General features: G+C 39.5%; 1 protein-coding gene across 8 annotated transcripts in view; it reads right to left on the reverse strand.

The window, feature by feature from the left end:
- arhgef28a (Rho guanine nucleotide exchange factor (GEF) 28a) overlaps positions 1-25,231 on the reverse strand; it is a 73,306-nt gene that overhangs the window by 37,874 nt on the left and 10,201 nt on the right. For all 8 annotated transcript variants that reach the window (XM_035526626.1, XM_035526625.1, XM_035526627.1 and 5 more), the window contains exons 3-7: positions 19,415-19,565; positions 18,372-18,878; positions 4,942-5,125; positions 2,087-2,276; positions 1,700-1,766 (exon numbers count right to left, since the gene is read on the reverse strand). In XM_035526626.1, coding sequence (XP_035382519.1) covers positions 1,700-1,766; positions 2,087-2,276; positions 4,942-5,125; positions 18,372-18,878; positions 19,415-19,565 — 1,099 coding nt within the window. The remainder of the gene's footprint in view (positions 1-1,699; positions 1,767-2,086; positions 2,277-4,941; positions 5,126-18,371; positions 18,879-19,414; positions 19,566-25,231) is intronic.

The following is a 25,231-nucleotide window of genomic DNA, read 5'->3' on the forward strand; positions in this document are numbered from 1 at the left end:
ACATGCCTTCTTGTTGTTTGCTGACATCATTGGTACCCAACATCTTGGGATAGTGTAGCCCATTCAAGACAAATTGCAGCAAGTGTTACAATACTGACTTCTGCATGGATGTGATTTGCCTTGCTGCAGCTCATCTTTTTCTTTGCATGATCCTCACTATATTTTCCCTTGACCCCTCTAATCCACAAGCTGTTTTCATACACAGAATCATCCTTACTGGTAACTTTTTACTTTTTGTAGAAGCTTTGAAACTGGCACACTTACACGTGCACCACCAACTACACCAACACCAACTATTATCCCACATTCAAAGTTACTAAGGTAAACAATTTTTCACACTCAAATGACCCAGTTAAATACTAACTACCACTAGAAAATGTTGGTCTATCTGATTTATACCACACACTACACTGACATATGGAATGAACAATTTGAGTGAAGTATACCTAATAAACTGACATTTTACCGGCTATATATCTGATTATCCCAGGACCCAACAATTTTTAATTTGTTTTGATTTAGGCTGTGCTTTCTATTGCTTTGTGTCCTGTCGGTTAATAAGATAATTCTTAGAATCACTAAAACCCTCAGATATTAGTCAGACCTTTACAGAGTACAGTATATAATTGGACAATAAACCCCATAAACATAATCATTTTGCAACATAAAACATAATCAGGGTTTTTTCTATCATTGTAACTTAAGGAGAGGATATCTAATTTTTGGGCTTTATTCTCTACAGTGACTGTGGATACACAATTTACCAATTTACCAATTTACTAGGCAGTAGATCCTATCAGGGTTTCAGCAGATCCTATCAATTTACAATCTAGCAGGTTTGTCCTTTGATCTGACTTTTCACTGAGTTACGCTAATTTGCACATCTGCTAGGGTGTTAATACAAAAGCAGAATAATGTCTTTGGATCTCAAAAACTATTCACACCTAGTGTTTTACCTCACAGTATATTAATTAGGTTTCCTTGTCATATGCTCATATAGTTAGTTAACACACATCCATGCCATTTCTCTTGTTAATTAGCTAGCAACATCCATACCGCTAACAACATCCATACTATATAACAGGCTACATTAGAATTCACTGACATAAATTATAGAAGTTGGTATTATTTCTCCTATCATTATTTTAACTGTAAAAGTTCATATGCTTGGAGTTTATAAATAATAATAATTGTAATAATAATAATAATAATTGTAATAATATTGATAATAATTAATTAATAATTAATAAATAATAACAAATAGATGATAAATAATAATTGATTAATAATTTATAATATTATTAATAATAATAATTGTTGTTGCTGTTATTTCTTAGCTCACTATGAGAGTTAGACATTTCATCAATAAGGACAATAAGGTTTGCCTTCTATAGTAGGTAAATGCACCCAATGCACTTATATGCACTTATAAATAATAAACTTAAATGCACTTGATGTTGTTCCTGAAGTAGATGATAATTTAGAAGAAGCCTATCGATGAATAATTCAATACCACCTGTGTATGGTACCTCTACCCTGCCTCCCACTCAAACTCTTAAATCATATTAAACATTCTTAAGATATTCTTAATGTAGTCTTTCTTAAGGTAGTGTATGTATAGCAGTTGTTGTACAGTAACTGGCTTGCAGTGACCAAACCATAATAACCCTGCATGCGCTTGGAGTGACATGGTACTTACCACCATCACTCCTGTCATGTGGCTGACTGAGTCTGCTCTTCTCCATTGCCTCACTGAGCACTTTCACCTACAACACAGAATACACATCACAAACAAGAACAACTGTATCAGCCCGAGTTTCGCTTGTGCAAATCTAAAGCCTCACCTCAAAAGACTAGGAGACTTTGTAAACAAAGAATGATACAATTAACTTTGGGATCTCATATAAAACATTTGACAAATATTTCACTGTCACAAAAGAGCAGCCTGTGTATGATTCAATAAAAGATCATTTGCAATAAATGGATTAAAGGTGTTAACAATAATTTCATTTATCACTCAAATCAATTATGCATTAAACCCTTAAACACATTTAGATATTTTATATAATTTATATATTTAACTCACCTCTATTCGCATATCTATATTTCTTGTCTTTTCTCTATAGAGCTGGATACTGGTCTGTGCATCAATATGTGTGCTATGCTTGACTGTCAGGACAAGAGAATTGGTTGCAGGGCAGAACCGGAGCAAGTGGCAGCAATCGTCCCAGACGTCTGACATCCACACTGATGTCCATTCTTTGAAAGCTGAAGGGCTAAACATAGCATTAATCGATCAGATGAACGAAAAGGTTCATTTGTTGCTTAATGTTTTGCGATGTTCTTGCCCACCATGCACTTGATAAATGGACTTTAGTTACTGCTTGTGCTAAGTACTGACTTGTATCTTCTCCAGCTAAACCATTTTCAAATATTTGGTAATCTGCATACAGATGTTCAAAAACTATAATCTGGATCAGAATTACCCAGATTTGGAAATCCCCTGATTAGGTCATTCATTTTACTTTTTGCTGACTTTAAGCAACATTGAATTGGATCATCCTAATCTAGGTACAAACTTTTCAATATTACCAAATCCAGATTACGAGTGCTCTAAATGGTACTACATATCACATATAATGGGTTTATGATGGGACTCTGAAATCTAATCTGATTTCAGAGTCCCTGCTTACTTTTGAACAACCTATTTTCAAGATTCAATACAATCCGGTAGATGAAATCTGATTAGATTACTTCTAAACTACTGTGCCTTGGTGATTCCAGGAGTGAATTACAGTGGATCATGGAATACTGCCCCTTTATAATAATATGATACTAAGATCACCGGACAAAGAATTACCTAATAGCGTGTAATACCTCCACGAGCACAAATAACAACTGCATGGACTGGACAAGTTTCTGGTTGTAGGCTACATCAGTGTGATGTACGATGAACATGACACCTAGTACCATTTACAAACGAGATTCATATGACCTGGTTACATGTTTCCAGAGTTACATGTCCCTTCTCTCACTATAACCAGGCAACGTTGTGAGCAAGATTGAGCAATGTCCTCTTGCATGACACCCTGTATTTCCATTAGCTTTTTGCCACTGTTGGTTGACCCCTATGACCACACTCTTCAATACACCTGCAGTTTCAGGTACTTCCTCCACACTATGGCCTTTCACTGCATTCACATTCACTGCACTGTACCAACACTTCTCCATCTATGAATCCCATCGCACACTCACTGATATTTATAGCCCGATCATCCTCGTGCAACGCCATCTGCAGGAGCCTGAATTTACTACCACCTTAAATATAAAAGGTGACAAAATCTTTTGTCCAGGGAGCTTGTTGAGATATTGATACTAAAGCTCAACAACCTACACAAATGTGAAGTACATACAGTAAGTCCTAACTAGCCCTACTCTACTGTATATGAAGTAGCAAAGAAGGTGCAACCTCACAATACTTAAACCTCATGGTTCTTTTAAACAAATGCAAAAAAACATGGGATAGATACCCTCACCGTGATACACTGTTGATCTTAGCACAGATGAGTAAATAGCATCTTCTCAGTCTGGCTTATTAATTGCCACACCCTCCTATTTACATTATACTCCTCCCAACCCTTAATCCTCCTTATTTCCACTGCTCCTGAGTCCAAGAGATACTCTCTATGTGCTATCTACTTCAGCACATGGTGGTCCCCCGTGTGTGGCACCTGAGCTGGTTCTACTGCCATTTTGACTTCACATTCAGTTGATTAAGGTGCAGCAGGGCAGAAACCTGATTAACTTGATTTGCTGGACAGTTGGCCTCTAATGATGTTGTTACATTGAAAGACACACTCCTCTCAACTATGGCACATTCCACTGCTTACTTTGGTCTGTGCAGGCCATATGGCTGCCTGGTTAATTCTACATGAATACCAGCACTGAATGTGATTAAATAGCTCTTTCTTCATGAAGACTTTCCCAAGACTTTTTCAAGGCTGTGCCAAAACTTTCCAAAGGTCAGATTTGTAATGGTCATTAGCCCAATTAAAGGGAAAACATGAAATGTGGTACACATTAAGAAGACTGTGGAAAGCAGTAATATTAATTATATACTTTAAAAAAAACTTTTTTCTCTTGCTTTTTTAGAAAACAATTATACATATATGCAGACACATATACATCTTAAGGTTAATGTATTTTGTAGGTATAGTGTATAATGGTATAATGGTAGTTATAAGGTGGGTATAATGTATTTTGACAAAAGAAAATCCACACATCTTCCAAAACAGCCTAATTTTCCTGCTTGTGAAATGTCCTGCTAATTAGAAGGGGCATCAGAATATATTAAATAACTTTGTTCATGGATAGGTTATGTAATAAAAATTGTATTACTATGAAATAAGGAATTATAGATGATTCATACAAACAACTGAAATAGCATGCCATTATTAATCTTTAACTTTGAAATGTAGCGCTTGTGTTTGGTTATGTATATGCTATGTATATAAATTAAGTAAAAGACAAAAAGCAACATATTTATACAATTTTTGAAGGGCATGGTCTGATGGGGGGCTTGCAGAGATGTAACCAGAATTCACTTCAATAGATCAAGGAAAAATAAATGCTTTTTGGATAAATTGATATTAGCAATAACACACACGGAGAAAAAGTCAGCTAAAGTTTCCTTGGCCACAGGCTTCATGAGTGGTAGCTTGTGACTCAGTAGTTTTCATGTATTCAGTAGTCTTACACTTATTCCTACTATACTGCAAACAACAAGTGATAAAAAATAGAAAAAAAATAGGAAACAGTATTCTGTTATGTTGTGTTCACAGGTCGTGTGACATAATTCATCAACAGACTTCAATCCCTAAGAGATGGTTCCTAAAAATAAGAAAAAGGAAAGTATATGTAAACTTAGGTGAAGTAACTCACTTGGTTAATGCACTTATTGTTTCTGCATCGCCTCTGATTTGTGCCAGTTCTACTGGTGTGTATCCTTCCCTATTGGGCAGCGCTGCCATCTTCTGACCTCCAGACTGTTGAAGGTAGAAGAGGGCAAGGTGGAAGAGACCCAAACGTACAGCTGTGTGGAGAGGTGTGTCCTTACAGTGGAGATCTGAAAGAAAATCAACAGCAGGAAAATACATGGATCAAAATGCTTTACGGATGTTTTGCAGATCAACAGCCAGGATAACTAATGCACAACCTTAGTGGTGGTCATAGTGGTGGTGGAGGGTGATATTGTCATGGACTGATATGTATTGTCTTTATCTGTTTTGTAACCACGCCCCCCGGGATTGCACACGTGCCCAGGGTTTGCTGTTAATGTGTCAGTGTGTCTATTTAAACCCCTGTCCACGTGTGCTCCATTTGTTGGTCATTGTCACTACCTCAGTCTCTAGTGAGTCTCTAGTGCAAAAAACCCGTAGCCAGTAACGTCTGCGTTTGTTTTCAACGTTTTCGTATTTATGTGTAGCTCGTTAGTGTTAAATGTTTAATAATGTTCACCCTCGTGATTGTATGAGTGCCACTTGTGTTATCTGTGTTTTATGTCAATAAATGTTTTGTACCATTGGGGAAGTCTGTGCGTCCTGCCCCGTGCCCTGCGGCACTCGGGCCAGAAACGTTCCAGACAGGATAATGAAAATATAAGGCATGACATGATTTGGGGCTTAACAAGCAATTCAGTTAAGGAAACCATGTACATGGCAGGACCAAACAAGACCCTAGTCCTGCTTCCAAACACTTAAACACACTCGTGCTCAAAGTTCTAAGCTGTGTACTCTTGGTAAAAGGGCATTCAATGTTGCTGGCCCCAAGCTGTGGAACAGTCTCCCTTTTAAGTTGCATGCTTGTTTGTCTGTGGCTATTTTCAAAGCTACTCTTAAAACCCATCTTTTCCAGATAGATTATGGGTGAGCTAGAATTGAGATTTTTTTAAATTGTGTATATTGTGTTTGCATGTTTGTACATGTTATTTTTATCTTAACAAATTATATAAACATGTTAATAAACAATGGCAGGTGTAACGATAAGATAAAGCCAGATACTTACAGATAAAATGAGGTGTCTTTTTAATCAGTTATGGATAAGACAACACAGTGGTCAAATTACAGGCAAGCGTCAGAACCAGAATCATAGAAGTAACAGAACCACAGTGCATCACAAACAGGGTATAAACAGTCCAAGGTCGAAATCCTTAAAGACAATCTAATCAGGCAGGCAAAAACAGAAGAGAGGAATCGGACAAAGAACAGAAATACCGTAAGACAATCGGAAATAATGCTCGGTATGCACTGACAGTTCAAGTGGCAATACTTTGCAGAGTGTGTCTGGTAATGACAGGTATAAATAAGTAGTGTAAATGAGTAGCAGCCATAGTCCGGTGATGATGAACGTGTGTATGGTTGGTGACTGGCTGGATGTTCTTCTTCATCTGAATGTCGTAGCTATCCAAGGAAATGGGTGGCGTGACAGTAGGACTAAACGGCTGTGTATGGCTGAAGTGTTTTTGTGCTCGCCAGTAAAATATTTTATCAAATGTGAATTATGCCCCTCTGGTTCCAGCCCCTCAAAACTATATAACGAATAAAATTCTGCGGTTATTTTGTGGTTGTTTCTTCAAAACCAAATGATCTTACAAAATTAAAGAAGTTTGTAACAAGTTTGTAACTTCAAATTGGTAACAAGAGTACAATAATCTAGATCTTTTTAGATCAAGAAAGACAAGAAGGACAAAGATCATTGAAGAGCTATCTAATACTAGGTTTCATAAATAAATAAATAATGTTTCTAGGACTGCCTTTCTCCACCTCAGGAACATTGCAAAGATTAGGAACATGCTTTCCTCACATGAAAAAGCTAGTCCATGCATTTATCACTTCAAGATTAGACTGCCGTAATGCATTATTATCTGGCTGTGCCTAAACAAGCTCTAGCTAGTTCAAAATGCAGCAGCCAGAGTTCTTACTAGAACTAGAACATTTGCTCACATCACTCCTATCTCAGCGACTTTACATTGGCTCCCAGTAAAATTTCGTATTGATTATAAAATAGTTCTAATGACCTACAAGCCACTGAATGATCTTGCCCTTAGAGATGCCCCACTTGCCCTTATGATCCACCACATCTGCTTAGATCGAAAAGTGCAGGCACTTTACTAGTACCAAGAAAAAGAATAGAGCCTTTTCCTATAACGCTTCCACACTATGAAATAACCTTCCTGTAAATGTTCGAGACCCAGACAATCCCAGAGTCTCAATATTTAAGGCTAGGATGAAAACCTATCTGTACAGTGAGGCATTTTATTAACTGCTTCCCATCTTAAGTATAGGTATAGATCTGGGGGTCCATTGGCACTGAGAGTTATGATAAACTGGGATGTTATGATGCGGTCACTTCACTTCCCTTCACTCTTTTGTCACTCAAGTTTGTTGACTGAGAGTACTGATGTTCCAGGGTGCCCTCATGCCTGTGTTTCCTTCTGGCTCTATTCTTTTAGCTGTGCTGCCATGGCTAGATCTGCCAGAGTCCATCTTTGCACATTATAGTTCCCTAATTTACACACCCTCATACCTGGACATGCCTAATAATCTATTCTCCCTTTATGCCGAGGTACACCTACCCCTGATGTCATGATGTTACTGAGCCTCTACCCGTCTCAGCCGCCGTGGCTACTCCCACCACCCCCTGAAGTCCTCTGTTGTTGCCCACCATACCTCCAACCCAACCAACTACTTCGCCATTGCGCTTGATGGGTGTTCTCTTGCAGGATGGGTTTCGGACACGTGCACACCATTGGGACAAGACTAGAACTCTAGAAAACTAGAATAGACATTCTTTTTTTTCCATTTTATTATTATTTATTATTTTTTCTCTTAAAATTATTATTGTGGTGTTATTATTGTAGTGACTACTGAGTCACAAGCTACCACTCATTTTCCTTGACACTTTCCTTTGGCTTGCTTACTGGGGGCTTGGACTTGGACATTTATAAAGCTGCTTTATGACAACATCTGTTTCAAAAAGTGCTATACAAATCAATTTGATCTTATTTGATTTGATTTGATTTCAAACATGTAGAGTGCCATAAGGAAAGGTTTTAGGTCCATTTCTTTTTTTGTTTTAAATTAATGACCTGTTTTCAATTTGATATTGGTCTTGTTTGGTTCTGTCATATCATACATAAAACAAGCACATGTTTTTACAAAATATTAAAGTAGAACTAACCTTAACAACTATTTGAAAGTAACAGCTTGTCAGGAGTTCAAAAAAACACACCATCACTGACACATTCTACCATCACTGACACATTCTAGCTACTCAACATATAAACATTCTGTTTTGCATGACATCCTAAGCATACTCAGTAGTGTACAAAAAACACATTCTATGTACTGCCACAGGAAGAATATGTTTTCTGCAAGTGTTTATTTGGTGTGTGTTTGTATATATACATGGGAATTTGATGGTATTGGTCATTATTTTTGTTGTTTCTAGAATTGGGCTCTTCTGAACTGAGATAGTTACTTTCATTCCTGGGATCTGCTGCAGCGACTGTTCCATCTTAGGCCCTTCTTCCCTGATATTTTCCAACTTTTCATATCCCTTCCTTTTGATATTTTAATCACATAGCACTTCCTTTTCTACTACCTTTGCTATTTTATGTATCTACTATTAATATGTGGTTGGTTCACCACTACTTGATTATCTGTGCAGATTGGGAGGTCCCTCAACATCTTAGACTTATTGTTTCCCACCACTCTTTGTTTTTCCTACCAACTGGACTTGGGGATGTCCAGTTCATATGACTTAAATATTTTCCTGTATACATATGATCCCTGCCACTGGGTTGCATCTCTCGGTGTACACTTTCCATGCCAGCATCTTCTATCCTACTACTAGGTGTTAGATTGTCTCAGAGGCTCCTTTACACAGTTCTGCATCTTGTTTCTTGTCTGGTGTGATACACGCCTTTTGACTGACCTAGAGTTTAGTGCTGGATGTTGTGCTGTCATGATTAGTGCTGCTGTCTTTTTGTCCTGTCTTTTACAGCCATTGGTAGGAATGTCTTATATCAGCAACTTCTACCATCTGTCTGCAGGAACTTATCCTTCCATAGCACCTTCTCTGCTTCCATGGTGATCATGTCACCCATCTGTCTGAGGCAGTCCTTCATCATCTCATCATTGAGGGCAATTGTTTCATGCCTCATTGTGGACAATGGATCAACCTTTCATCTTGGATATATATCCACACACACATACACATACACAAAATTCCCCACTCGCCCTCCAGGTGGTCATTTTTCCTTCAAGCTCAGGTCCTCTACCAGAGAGTCCTGCATAGTATCTTAGCTGTTCCAAAGACTGCACTCTTCTGGACAGAGATCCCGGATGCTGTTCCTGGGATCTGGAACCATTCTCTCAATTTGAGTTTCACAGCCCATATTGCTCCAAATACTATGGTAGCCACCGTTGCCTTCACCCACATCTTTTCTAGCTCTTCTTTCACCCCTTGGTATTTCTCAAGCTTTTTGTGTTCCTTGTTTCTGATGTTGCAATCTCTCAAGATGGCCAAATCTATCACTATGTCCGGTTGGTTAGCCATTACCATCTTGTCTGTCTGTATCTGTAAGTCCAACAAGATCTTAGCATGGTAATTTTCCACCACTTTTGCGGGTGTATCCCACTTAGAACATGGAATTTTCAGTCCGTACTTGTCACATATGTTTCTATACTATTCCAGCCACTTGCTTATGGTGTTCCATGTACCAGCTACTTCCACTATTTACCGGTGGTACATACCGTGCAGGGGTTTTTCCTCCCAAGAAGGTTTTTCTCCTCCTCATTTTCAACCTCCTCAGGTTTCTGATGTCTGAGGTTCTCATTAAGCATTTCATCACTTGGGGCCATAATCCTGGTACTCCTGGATCTTGGTTGTTTCATCCTGGTTAGTGGCTCTAATGCATACTAGTTCTTGGCACCCCTCCTTTCACTTAGTGTACAGTCTCAGAGTTCTGGATTTAGGATGAAACCCTCTGTGAATTGTGAGGAGTTTCCTTGTCTTGATGTCAGTGGCTTCAATCTCCTCCTTAGGCCATCTTATTATGCCATCGAGGTATCTGATGACTAGCAGAGCATAGGTGTTGATGGCTCGTATCTTGTTTCTCCCATTCAGCTGACTTCTCAGGACTTGCCTCACTCTTTGCATGTATTTGGCTGACTGCTTTCTTTGCGGCCTTTTCATGATTCCCATTAGCTTGTGGGATTCCAAGGTACTTGTAGCAGCCCTCAAAATCTGCTATATAACCTTCTGGTAGTGTGATCCCCTCTATTCTAGATACCATCCCACTCCTTATCTGTCTGGTCTTACAGTCTTAAGTGACTGTTTTATCCACCAGCAGCTGGTGCTTCACTCCTCTGGTGTTTTGGCCAATGCCTATCTGGGTCCACTCATGTACAGTAAAGTGAACAATATGTTAGAGAGGAATTAATTTTTTTAACTTATACTTTTTTCATTAGTCACTGTCACAGCACCTTCCTCGATATCCCTAAAAGGGAGGGTATCGACTCCCCTACGCCTTCTAAGAGGAGGAAAATGAGGAAATAGAAGAGAGACTGTGCTCTCCCAGATGCCTCTTGTACAGCAGAGCCTTTAAGCCTGGAGGAGCCGTCAAGCCACTGCTCAGAAACTAAGCCCGCACTTCTTATCAGTTCGCTCTGTCCTTACTTAGAGGAGGAGGGTTGTCCTGAGGGGTTAACAGAGGATCTAGGGGATTCAGGGTCGAACACAATGGCGGTCGACCAGCCCCCAAGGAGCAGGAACTTGAGAGGCATGAGTTCTACTATGACTCATACTCGGAGGCAGGATCCAAGCACACCCTCTCCTCTCACCACAGCATGGAGCAGCTGCCCCTGGAGGCTCTCTCAGACATGGAGTCAGAGCATTCTGTCGACTCCTACATGGAGGTGGAAGCCTCACCTGTGCCCAAGCCTATGAAAGGCACACACCACTCAAAAGCCTATGCTCTCCCTTGTAGGGCCTCTAGGAAGGTACAGGTGTCATCCGGTATGCGCTGCCACAGAGTTGTTGTGTCCCCTCACAAGTCCACCAAGACAGTGATGGACTCTACGGTGCCTGAAACTGTAGCTGGTGGATCATCTGGCGAGCCACGGCAAGAAGCGCTCCCTGGCATGTCTGCCAGCAAGGCAGGGGTGCCTTCATCACCAAAGCAAGCAACCCTGCCTCAGCCAGCAATGGGGGTGTTGGCCAGTACTCTCTTCTGGTCAGCTATGGGACTTCCACCTGCTGTTCCTCTGGGAAACATCAGTCATGTTCCTGTTACTGTCACTGTTTTGTTGCCCATCACAGTTGTTGTGTCAGTCTCTCTGTCTCCCTTTGTGTCTATTCCCCTTCCCATGAGTGTGCCCATCCCTGTGCCTGTCATTGTCTTGGTCCCTGTGGTCCTTCCTTTTGTCCTGTCCATGCTGGCTCGTGTCAGGTTGTTCGGTCCTCTGGTCTCGCCGCTTGGTGGTGGTCTGGGGGCCGTGGCCTGATAGGCTGGCATGCTGGGAGTTGGAGGGGTGTTCTGTCAGGGCACGGCCCCCTCTCCTAGACTCCTCCCCGTTTGTGTGTGTGTCTGTCCATTATCACGCCCCTGCTGTGTTGATCGTCCATGTCACACCTGTTTGTAGTTATGTTCCTTGTTAAAATGTGTACTTAAATCTCTATTGTTCTGTTGTCTGGTGTTGGTGTTTACCCCAGTGTGTATCTTGTATTGTATGTGAACACACGTATTGTTTAATGTATACGGTTGTTGTGTTGTTAATGTTTGGTGAGTCTTACATTATTCATCGTGTTGATTACTTTCGGTTTGTGTTTTTTGCGTTAAATAAAGACCAGTTTGTAACGAGTAGCCCGAGTGCCAAAGGGTGTGGAGCAGGACGCACAGACTCCCGTGACGCGGACAAAGGTTTATTAACATAAAACGAAAACAACAACGGGGGCACTCACACAAAAGAATAGTAAACACGAACACACATACAGTTGGCGGCATGTACACAACGTGAACATTAACACAGACTACATAAACATTGACGATAGTCACCACTAACACACACTGACATTAACACGCTACATCAACAATGACCAAAAACACTGCACACACTGATGTGGGTTTAAATACACAGAGACAAACAAGGTGCAGGTGTGTGCAGGTGTGGTTACAAACAAAATCCCCCCACTGCACGTTGAGGGCCAAACCACGTGACTCGCGAGAGGTGAGCATTCTGTGACAGAACCCCCTCCCAAGGGGTGCGGCTCCCGACGCGTCCTTCCAGTGAACACGAACCTCAGGGTACCGTGTACACAAACACAAACACACAGCACGGCAATGCCCGATGCCAACCCAGTACCAGGCGGGCCAGGTGCCGCTAACAAGGGAGACCTCGTGGCAAGAGGGAGAAAGGCCTCTTCCCTGCCTCTCTCAGGGCAGTCTGGTATGCGCCCAACAACATTGCACTTGAACCTACAAGAGGCACAAACACAGACAAACAATAGCACCCACACATGAACACATAAGGTGCTGTGACGTGGCGCCCGCCGTCCACGCAGGCACCTTGAACGCGTCTGTGGCCTCAATTAACACGCGGGGGTGCACGTCCGCCCTGGTTCCAGACATGCTACCCTCCCCAATGGTCCTCCTCTCGCCTACCACTCTAGGAGTGTCCCAGAGGCGGTTTGCCTTCAGGATTTTGGGCAGACCCCTCCAGTCTTGCTGGCGAGTCTGCTGAAGGAAAGGGACTTGGGCTTCAGCTCTGCTCAATGGCTCCACCCAACCTCCCTCTTTCTGGTTGTTGTGGTGCCCTTCGGTCCTTCTCAACCCAAGCTCGATAGCCTTAGGCTCCCCGCCAAGAAATTCCAGGGGTGTTCCCCTCCACTTCTGGAGTGGACACGGACTTCAGTCACGGTCCTCTCCCCAATCTCCTGGGATCCAGCCAGCAGAATGGGGGTGCCTACGCACCTCCCACTAGGAAGTCCGTCTTTAGCCGAAGGAGCTGGCGTCCTGTGGTGGTTGGTCATTTTGTACAAGTTTAGCTGTGGAGACTTGTCTTGGCATCCCACTCTCACGACATGATTGTTACAGTCATCGTTAAACTGTATTTTATTTCTGATTAAAATAATTGATGTAGCTCATGCTGGCCGAAACAATGTAAGAATGAGCACTCATGTTATACATATTTTATACATGTATCCGGAAAATTAGCTCCATCTTAACAACTGTCTCCAAGCAACAGCTTCTCAGAAGTTCCAATCTGAACCACAGACAAAAGAACATATATCCCTTTCATATTCCCTTTTAAGGAAAATTTCAACAAATTTCTAAAAAATGTTTTCTTTACATTTCAGTGTTTTCAAAACTAATTTAAAATGTTAATGTCACAACATTTACCTCCTTTAAGCTTTTCTTAAGGCACAGAGATGCATTTAGTTGCACGTTCAAAAAGTTTAGGTCTTTGTCCAACCACAAGAATAAATAAAGTTCAATGACAGCATATTCTAAGGTGATTTCATGAATCACAAGTATAAGTGTTCTATGCTTTGTGGAAGCTAATGGAATCCAGAGTCTTGAATTGAATCAATTTTATTTGTCCCTGAGGGTCAATTAAGAAATGGGCTTACAAAAATTATTAAAAGACACATACATAATAAATGATAAAATAAATTATATGCCCATTCTTCAATTCAGGTAAAGTGGTAATTAGTCAGTCTAATGGCTTCAGGCACAAAAGTCACCTTCCATCCACCCGTGCAATATTGCGGACAGCAGTAACGATAACCATGACACAATGGCTCAAATGCAGAATGGATGGCATAGGAGGGATCATTAATAATGGAACATCCTTTTCTTAGTGTGTGTTTGTTAAATATAGTCAATGTCCTGAGTGGACATTGAAGTGTGTGGAAATGTCTCCAATCATCTCCATGTTTTTTGGCCAGTAAAAGTGGCTGTGTATTAAATGCTTATGAAAAATACACAAATATAATTCTGGCATTTGTTTTAGGTCCCTTGAGGTATGTATGTAGTGAATCCAACAAAAATACTTTAGCATCATCCACAGGGCAGTATTCAAACTAAAGATGATCTGATCCTGAGCAACTTTAATATTATGAGATTTAACAGTCTTCTCAAATGATTTTATTATCAAGGATGTAAAAGTTATTGGTCAAAAATAATTTAAGCCCTTAATTTAGCTGGTCAGCGCAATATTTTATTGTTCTACCACATATGCCATCAACACCTGCAAAGTTATGTGAATGGCTTTAGAACACCTAGATACACTAACAGACATGATAAAACGTTTTTGTCCAAAACATAAATCTTGCCTTAAATCGGGCAGAGCCAAGATTCCCATATCAAACCTATTAAAAGCCTATTCACCTGGATATGTGTGAAGGAATCGCTCACCAGAGTCCCTTGCCTGTAGCCTCAATTATGTAATGGTGGCTTTGGATGTGGCACTTGTTTATGCTTTGGTCTTGTTTCACATGTCTGTTTTACTCCCACTCCCCACTCAGGTGGCGCATGTTCACCTCATTCTCTGCACCACCTTTGTGTTGCTTTGTCTTTATGTTTTGCTTTTTTCAAGCCATTTTGTTTTATCACATCTTTACCCATCACTGGTGTATGTTACACTGACATTTGTTACATTGTAGCTTTGTTTTTGTTCCAGTTCACTTTTATGTTGAGTTTCATTTTTCATTCTTTTTATTACACTCTTCAGTTGGAGAGCATTTGCATTTGCTTCCTCCTTCTTCCTCCTTCTTGCTCAGGTTGGTTGGATGCCATTTGTGGGCCACACTTTTCAAATAGTGCCACAGATTCTCAATTGGACTGAGATCTAAACATTCACTTGGCCATTGCAGGGGTGTGGTAGTTAGGTAGAGGATGAGTGGGAGTGTGGTAGATGGTAGAAGATGCAACATGAGTTCTGTGGTTTTGGTTTCTGCTTCCTGCCCTGTTTTTGGACTCATGTCAGTGTTTTGCCTCGGATAATCCTGTTTGTTGTTATTTTATCCCTGGGCTGTTGTTGACTGATTTTTCCTACTAATTTTTCAATTCAAACATTCATCAAAGGTCTGAATATGCACCCAGTCATTCAGGCTTTCTAGCTACCTTAGCTATTTGTCAGGTTTAGGTTTAGGACTAAAGCCTACCATGCAAGCTATTGTCTCAGGTTTGTAACAGCTTGGAAAGCATGACTGATCCATAGACTATTGTAGTGATTAGCTTTGCAGCTTGGTTGTTATATTGGTAATATTAGATAACTCCTTTTATGAAGCCTGTATTTATAAGCCATGATAAATGTTGCTATAACTCTTTGTAACTTGATAATAATGCTTTGTAAGCATACTTATAAAATCCAATAATTCCTCAAAAGGCTCTTATAATGAATTATTTTGTAACTACTACATGTAGTAACATAAGTCCCACTATAACGGATAATGACCTATGCATAATTTTATATATATAACATTTTATATATAAAATTTTATTTATGCTGGCCCGAGTCCAATGGGCGTGGAGCAGGACGCAGAGACTCCCTCGATAGTGAAAGACGTTTATTAACACAGAACATATACTACGACGGTGGCGCTGAGACACACAACATTAACGTTGGACATGACTATATATTTAACCGGACACAGGCTACAGCTACATTTAACAATGGCTACACAAAAGTTTGACAGACTTCAGTAAACAATGACCAACGCGATGCACACACTAGCAGAGGTTTAAATAAACAGACAAACACTCGACGTTAAACCACGTGCAGGTGCGTGCCATCACGGAGGGCGTGGCTACAAACGAGGGCGAACAACCCCCCCAACGATGCAGGCCGTACCACGTGACTCGTGGGAGGGCGTGTCCTGTGACGATTTACATATAATATTCCTCATCATTCCTCATTATAAGTATGCTGTATGCGCTGTAATTGTGTAATTTAAACACTTAAATGCAAAATAATGTGATTTTTTTTTCACAGCGTTATAAGAGCCTTTAAAATACTGCTGTTTTCCATTTCTTGTCAGTTGGATTTGATGCCATACACATCAAGGGTTTTCTGAGCAATCTCTGCTTGAATGCCTTGTCACTGCGTGAATGCCACCATTTCACTGCGTGTTGTACTGTGTATGACTATGTATGTGACAAATAAACCAAACTTGAACTTGAACTTGAACTTGTGTAAGTGTTTAGCTGTAGGGCTAGCTATGGTTTGTTGAACATAAAATAATTAATATTACTTAGAGCAGCCTGCACTGAAATGTTCAAAGGGAATGTTGCAGATATTTTGTATTGTGTGCTTTTATCCTTAAGATGGCAGAGTTTGATGTGGAAAAGCTTTTCAATAAAGAATTCAGTTCTGTAATGTCTGGTAGGCTCATGAAACTTTCTAAACCTAGCTTCTTCACATAGTAGTTCTGTCACAGTGCACAGAGCACCCAGCAGGAGAGACATGCCCACTCCTCCACAAAACACTTGCCACGGTCCCAATCACCCACTTATTGATCATTACACACACCCGTTTAGCATCCTCTTTGGTTCTCCCCACTATAAGAGCCTGCAAGTAGCTGCCATCAGTGCTGCACATTGCTGATCCTTCAGAGCAACGGACCGTACTGCTGCCGCTGTGTACTTGCTTCAGCACTATCAACCCTTCATCACTTGACGACCTCTGAGTTCTTACCGCTGTTTATCAGTGGTTTTCTTTGTTTGTCGAGTCTGAGCTTATTATGGAGAATAAAGAATTATGATATACATGAGATTGTAAACAATTTTAAAATTGTATTAATTCAATATCTAGTTGATTTAGTTTTTCTTCTCAGATACAACTGTTGAAATGTCAAAAGAAAGAATCAAAAGAAAGCTAGATTTAAATAATGCTCAAACAGAAATTCAGTGTACAAAAGTGAGCCTGATTAACAGCCTCAGTGTCATGAAGAATTTGTGGAAAACCTTTTTAGTGTTCAATAGAATGCTAGAGAGAGAGTGTAAGATGGACTACTGTCTGAGTGAGAAACTGTGATTCTTAAAGAACTAACCAACAAACCTCAGAAATTGCTTATTTGTTCTGAGAGCCTATGAATTGGTACTGGAGTCATTCACATCTCAACATTGAGCAGGCAAACTGAGATTATGACAAAGTTCCCAAAGTTCCCTGCGGATTTTACTTGTGTGTTCACCAAAAGGGAGCAATCCCTACTAATTGTCTCCTGGTAAACATAGTCTGATTAACAAAAGGCTAGTTTATATGCAAAGCATAGCTGAACCCAATCTAAGTGACTGTAAATGTCCTGTGGTGCTGGTTTTGAAACCATTAAAATTAATGTTGACTATGTATGGGTGATTTGGGGAGTTCCAGAATACATCAGATTCAGAGCAAACAAACTGTTGTGTGTTTAGAAACTTTGTATACCATATGGAAATATAATCAAACTTTTAAATAAAAGAATTATAAACAATATAAAGCAGAATTAACACAAAAGGTGGTGAAACTATTATTGTTTGTCCCCCACAGGGGAAAGTGTTACAACCTCACCAGCTCATGGGGCCTCCATTTCCCAAAACTCTCCTGTGACAGCCGTACCCCTTCAATGGCTGCATGCTCCAGCTTGCCAGCTTACTGTCTCTCTAATGTCTGCTCTTTGTTTCTAACCAATCATCTGCTGTATTTATTACCTGTTCCACATTCACCCCTTGCAAAGTCTCATCAGCATTCCCACTATTATTCTAAGCCTTTCTACTCCTTTGTTTATTCTGTCATATGATCTTCTGTTGTATATCATAAATGAACCTTTGCCTTACTGTTCAGCCATTTTCTGGATTTACCCTCTGGATACTTTTGCAGATTGGATTGCTTATTGAATTTTGACCTCTTCCTGTTTTGTAGATCTTGACTCTGCTCACGAATCTATTCAGTATAGATGGCTAATAAACATCTTTTAATAATTGTATTCAAGAGCATGATTCTATGTGTTAGTCTAACAGGAAGGAGATCAAATGATTAGAGATAGGCACTGACTTCCAGTGTGTTTCAGATACTAACCTGTGGCTAATGAAGCAGTGCACCTCTGGATGGTAAACCCATAATGCTGTAGTCTTTAAACAAACTGCCTTATACAATGTGATATATAGGGGCACCTCTATATATAGGTAGTTATCTAGTATTGCATCCAGCACGTAACACCATTTAAAAAAGCAAACCGCAAACTGAATTTGATCTGAAAAAATAAATAAATAAAAAATCAGGTACAGCCTGAAGAAAAAACCAAAGTAGAGCCTGATGCAACACTCTTACCTTGAGTCTCTTGAGTCTTTTGGCTGTTCCAATGTAGATGAGACTGTATGTTTGCAAGTGCCTGCGTGATTTTCACGTCAGCATCAATGGGCAGCTCCTTTGCGCATCTGCACTCAAGACCATGTTTGCAGCATACAGAGTTGCCTCTGGAGCTAGGGTTGTTCTCCCTGCCAGCTCCTGCCTGTTCTTTGGACTCATGTAGTCTTTGGTCAGACCCTGAAGTTTCTTCTGGCTCAGCAAATCCAGACGGTCCATACTGCACATCAGAACTGGTCTCCTCACACTGAAGGCTCCCATCCAAGCAATATTTCTTCTTAATCTCCTGGCATTTGCTGGAGGTCAGGAGGTCAGGGGTGGACAGGAGCAGATCGGCCACCTCTTGTATGTCATCCAGTTTGTACTCCAGTAAGAGCGCCTCTGAGCTGAGAAGAGTGGTCATCTGACCACAGGTGCTGCCCTGATCCCAGCAGTACACCCAAAGTAAGACCCTCTCTGGGACATTGTGACCTTGGAGACAAAGGCAGGAACAACTCAATAATGTAAATTTTAAATAGGTCCACGATTCTATATTTTACATTTCTTCTTAGATGATACATTTTTAATATCATTCAAAAAGAATTACAGTTTGTATATGAAATTCTGCAAAATACATGTCAAAATTCTATGGAATTAAGGTAAATGCATGTGGCTTCCTACAGTAAGTGTAGCTTGGTTGTCTTAGAAACATATCACCTACACGGTAAGATTGTATTGGTCATACTATCTAATGTTACATAAGCCTTCTATTACCATACCCCCGGGCAGTGGTAGCTTAGATATTAAGGTCTTTGATTAGTCATCCTAACGTTGCTGGTTCAAACCCCACCTCAACCATGTTGCCCTGAGCAGGGCTCTTAACCCTCAATTGCTCATATTGTATACAGTCATGACTATAAGTGGCTTTGGATAAAAGTGTCAGCTACATACTATAGAGTAATGAGCTATGATTCTTGATTGAGTTGTCACTAAGGCAAGCTTTTTTAAGATTGGTCTGCATGACTCACCGGGTACAGTGAAGCACAGCAAATCACCCGCTTCTTTCTTCTGAGCTCTAGTGACATGGTGCAGAGATGAGCCTTCTAACAATACATAGTATTCAACCTGCTCCTGATCGGATAGAGAAACGTTCAACACGACACAGACTTCCACCTGGCCCTAAAAGTGAGAAAGTAGGTGAGAGGGAGAGACAGGGAGAGAAAGAAAGAGACAGAGTGAGATAGATATATATATATATATATATATATATATATATATATATATATATATATATATATATCAGATTAATTTTGTCTGCTACTTTGTCTGCTACTCTTCTCACTGGGTTTCTATTTATGTCTATTTATTTCTGAAGAATTTTCTTTGTTGTAAATCATCTGTTTTAGACCTGAAGTACCACTTCACTGCATATTTTTGTGTTTTCTCTGCCTGGAAGGGGAACATATTACACTGAAAAAAAAACCCATACGTAACACATAAGTCACAATGCGGGGAGTGGGGTGTAATGGATATGGAAAGAGGATCTGGATCACAGTCCTATTGACAGGTTGCACAATTTTAACCTCCTAGGACAGCCAAAAATAAAATAATCTATATGAGTAGGATTAAATCTCCTAGTACTATATGAGTTGACAATGTGATAAGTCACACAATGGTTCTCAGGGCTTCTGGAAGCAAAACAGCCTATAATATGCTATATTATGTTTTTTTTTAACTCTGTAAATACATATTATGTTTGTTTCTCTGAAATGATGAGATCAAAATGGTGAAATAAAATGAATTATTTTCTTCTTAGACCATATTCGGAATTTGTAGGGATTAAAATACAGTACTAACAAAGATATAAGAAAAGCATTCAAATGAGGCCAGACCTAAGTTCTTAGTGTTTGGTTCTAATAAAACAAAAGTGAGATTTACCCCACACCTGCAAAAGCTGAGACCAACAACAGAACAGAAATATAAATACATACATTCCAAATAACAGAATGCTCAGTAAAGGCATTCTAAAAACACACACATTGGAAATTAAGGTAGAATTCAGAGTGCAGATTTCAATTTCTAGCCTATGGATCAAAAGACACACCTTGTAAAAGAAGAAGGTGAACATTATGGCAGAGTAAGAGAGGCCTGGGCAAGACAAGGTTGTGTTCACTTTCCCCAAGTCCCACATAAAAACCTCTTTTGAGTTTTTTTTAACTGCTTCTCCAGCCGTGCCCCTCACTTCCTGTCATTTAAGGGGCCCTTGGGCTCTAAATAGTGAATGGTGAGTAAAAGAACCTTGTTAGGTTTGGGAATTCATGGAAAATGAGGACTCTTATCTGTCTCCAGCTCAGCCTTTAAGATGGTCATGAATGACAAACCTAAGATTATTATAAGTGCTTTTTTTGTTCTGTGTGTCAACTCATATCATATCTCAGCTACATTTTCTACACATATTTACCACCCTCTTAATACTGATCAATAATTAAAACCTACAAACAGCATTGGGTCATGATAGAACTTCCAGAACAGTACTACTACACTGTTCAGAAACAGAAAGCCTGTCACATGGAAAGAAACACAGAGTTCAGCGCTATTCGTAACACAGAGAGAGGCTATTACCACAGTCAGCCAGAAACACTGTTGAGCAAGACCTTTCTGAACAATATCAGGGATGGAACTATGGCTTTAGCATTGAAGTTCAGCATCACCTCAGCACATGTGCTGACTATCGAGTTTCTGTAGCTATAAATGAAAGTTGGTGAATCCCAGGCTATTATATATAATTATAACCAACACTATATATGACAAAACAATCTGAGAAAGTACGAGGACTGCTTGATTGCTTTAACAGAAGATGCTTTTGTGCATAAGGTCCAGTGTAGCTGGAACTGGTAGGTAAAGATTGATAAGAAGTGATGTGCACTACATACAAATTTTGATATGTTTCTGGTAACAGCAAGTTGGGGATATGCATATATATATATATATATATATATATATATATATATATATAATTACTTATATACCCAAGTCACATCTGACAGGGAAAAGGTGACTCGCTACAGTTTTCCAAAGTAGTTTGAAGATAAAAGATTTATGATGTTACAGCTTGTAAGAATGATTTTTCATGATGTTACAGCTTGTAAGAATGATCCTACCCCATTGCTGTTGCTGTTAATCTACTATCCACCCAAATTTCTGGCCAATTTTTGTCTGAGTTAAATGAATTACTCACAGAAACCTCATAAATTTAACAAAGTTTACCAATAACCTGCTCTTGTCTTTCCCAGGCTAATGTCTCTCAGAATACTGAAAGCTGTTGCTCTCTTTACTACTGTCATGCCTTCCATTCGGACTCAGTCCAATGCAAACTACACTACCCACAAGCCCCTAGTTTGTTCCCAACTCACCTGTATCTAGTCATCCCTCGTGTGCTTACCTATATAAGCTCAGTTTGTCCAGTCAGTCATTGCGAAGTCTCGTATGTCTGCCTTACAATTCTGAGCATTTGTATTGTTTAATGCAGATCTGGTTATTAATCTCTTTTGCCTGTTCTCTGTTGGATTTGCTTTCTTTTCACCTGTTTTCTGGATATTACCTCTCGTTTGTGTTTTGACTACTCCTTTGGATCACCCCTCTTTATTATTAAAACTTTTTACCTGCATTCGACTCCATCTCTGCTCATCAAATCTGACAACCACTGTTGATTCTTCCACTGTCTCTTTAAAACTAGGTCACATTCCAGTTTGTGTCAACGTTTTCCAACTCTTTTTCCTCTGCTATTTTCACTTCAATTGCTCATCTGATGAATCTGTGTTTTTCATTAGGTACTGTCCCTCTAACTCTCAAAATTGGCACTCTGGCACTCTTGAAAAACCTGGGTTAGATCCATCCTCCACGACCAATTATAGACCCGTCTCCAATCTCCCTTACCTAGTCAAAATAACGGAAAGAGTTGTAGCCTCTCAGCTTCAAGCTTTTCTGTCAAGAAATAATCTGTATGAAATTTTTCTGTCTGGCTTTTGCACTCTGAAGTTTGCTCACTTCAGGGTTGGAAATGATCTGTTGCTTTAATCTAATGTTGGTTCTCTCAACAATTTGACTCTTTGTACCTCAGAGCAACTTTTGATACTCTCAACCATGACAGAGTCATTTCTATACTGTCGGGTATGATATTACTCAACTCAGCTCTAAATTGGTTATGGTCATATATTATTAACTGTGACGAATCAGACTAAGAGTTAAGATCCATGTGCAGGTGAATTTTACTGACAACAAAAGTATAGTCATATAGTCAAAATCCAGATAGTCAGTAATAACAAATGGCTTGGTATGCAGACAGAGATACTTCACAACTACTGGGAGTCACTGGAGGTATTATATAGGATGGTGATGAGGTTGAGAGGATGCTGGTGATAATAATAAGTCCCCATGGAGACCATTAAGAGATGAAGACCTCTGATGGTCAGAAGTGTGTATGACAGTTGCTTCTCTGACACTAACAGACAACAAGTTATAATCGTCCATTGCTTCTTTTTTCTTATAATTGTATATATTTCTCCACTAGGCAAAATCATTTATAATCATGACATTAAATTCCACTGTTATGCTGATGACATTTACATTTTTTCAATAGTACTGCTTCCCCCACAGCTTCTGCCTAGGCATTGAGTTAATGTGTCACAGATATAATATGCTGCTTGCATAGCTACTTAATGACTTAATGAATAATTTGACTTTTTGACATTTTGCTAGTAGGGCCTAAATCGCTACTCTCTGATTTTTCAAACTTCATTGTTGATGTTAATGGCAAAAACTATTAAAATATTGAGTCTCTTTACTCATTATTCACTTTTGAGTTTCATATCAACTGTATTTCTCCTTTTTATGGTCTCCCTGTTAAACTGATTAAGCTTCTTCAATACATCCAAAACATGGCAATTCAGAATTCATACATCTACCAAATATACCATGCACACCAGACCTGTCTTTCCACAGCTACACTGGCTACCTGTTACCTCCAGGATTAAATATAAAATCCTTTTTTTCACTTTCAAAGCTCTGCATGGTCTTGCTCCTACCTCTCTCTCACTGAGCTCATTCAATTATATTGTTCGTCTCACACCCTTAGATTCTCTATCTTTGGTCTTCTTGCTGTCCCACAAACTCCAATTGCAATCATGGATGGCAGATCCTTCAGTGGTGCTGCTCAACAGCATTGGAACACTGCCAGAATCTCTTAGTAACTTTTCTACTCATGTCTATCTTTAAAAATCAACCCAGAACTTTCCTCTTTACTTCACATTATTTTTCCTAGGTTTTTCCCTCTTAAAAGTGAAGCGTCCATAGATTTATGAAAGGCACTATATAAACTGAAATTATTATTGTTGTTGTTGTTGTTGTTGTTATTTATTATTATTATTATTATACACTGGCACTGATACCAACAACTGTGCGCAGGTTGTAAAAAGTCCGAATATTATTTTATGTTGCTTCAGTTTTGGCCATTTTTTGTGCTAGCAGCTCCATCAGCTGGAGATTCTGCAAGATTTGCTGCACCTGAAAAACATTTCCAGACTGTTTATACTCCTTCCCGGAGCCTGTTGACATGGCAGCACTGTACTGTTTCACGCAAGTGCTCATTGTCTGAACTGCAGGACTAAATTAAAAGGGAAACATCTGTTGTACTTTCTGCTATCCAGGTATTCAGTACACAGGTCTGGTATTAGGGTGTGAGTTTACAGAGCTACATACCGAAATATAAAAGGCAAATATCATTATACACAAGGAGTTCAAATGAATCATTTTTCTTATTGTTGCATTTACTGGAAAATCTCCTACGTGATCTACATGTAGTTAATATTCTTGTACATGGCATTTGTGTACTGTAGTATTCAAGTTTGCATGCCAGTTCTACTTTGAAAATAACACTTTAAAAATGAATTCAGTTTCAAATGGTTTCAAAGAAAGTCACATGAATGAGCAGCACAAGATCAAGGTAATATTAGAGTAGAAAATGCTGCTTTAAAAGGCCAAATTAAATCCCTTAAATTATGAGGCTGAGGGGAATCTTTCATTAGTCTTTGTTATTAGAGATAATCTCTTGTTAAATTTTCTTTGATCATTGTACCTTTCCTTTTCTTAGGAATCACAGATAATGGCTGTGATTGACGTATTTGTGAACCAAATGTAAAAAAATGTGATGCTGGCCAAGTGCCTAAAATACAAACTTTATACTAATGTGACTGTATATCCAAATTCTCATATACCACCAGCCATTTGGATGAAAAACAGACTTGACTTATAATATTTCTTAGGCACAAAGTACCTTCGAAACATTGTCACATTGCACAGTCCAAATGCACTAGCTAGTTCACAGGTAGAACTGGTAGCTGCACTGAATTTCACAATATTATTAAGTCTGACATTATTGTCCCTCACTGCTCAGAATGATTACATAGTCTGCATTCGCTTCATAACAGGACTACAAAATATACATAATATGCACTGGCTTGCCAGTGTATTAGTTAAACCCATCTAGTAATGTAAATATTTCATCATATCCTGTGAAAAATGACGGTTTTTATAATGCAGGGACTCACTCAATGCTTCATGTTTCAGGCATTCCAGAACCATAATGGGTTATTACATTGGGAGCTTTGTTTCACCAGGTCACCCAAGATAACAAATAGTTCTTGATCTAAATAATCATCCATTCAAAAACATTGTCAAGTTTCCAAAACAGTAAGCCTGCTGGATGTTTGCTGCTTAATCAGCAAAAAAACTGCTTGATTCCATTAAGCTATATAACATTCAGAAACTCCCAGGAGCTCAAACAGGGA

Source organism: Electrophorus electricus, chromosome 5 (assembly GCF_013358815.1).
Source record: "Electrophorus electricus isolate fEleEle1 chromosome 5, fEleEle1.pri, whole genome shotgun sequence".
Taxonomy (NCBI): domain Eukaryota; kingdom Metazoa; phylum Chordata; class Actinopteri; order Gymnotiformes; family Gymnotidae; genus Electrophorus; species Electrophorus electricus.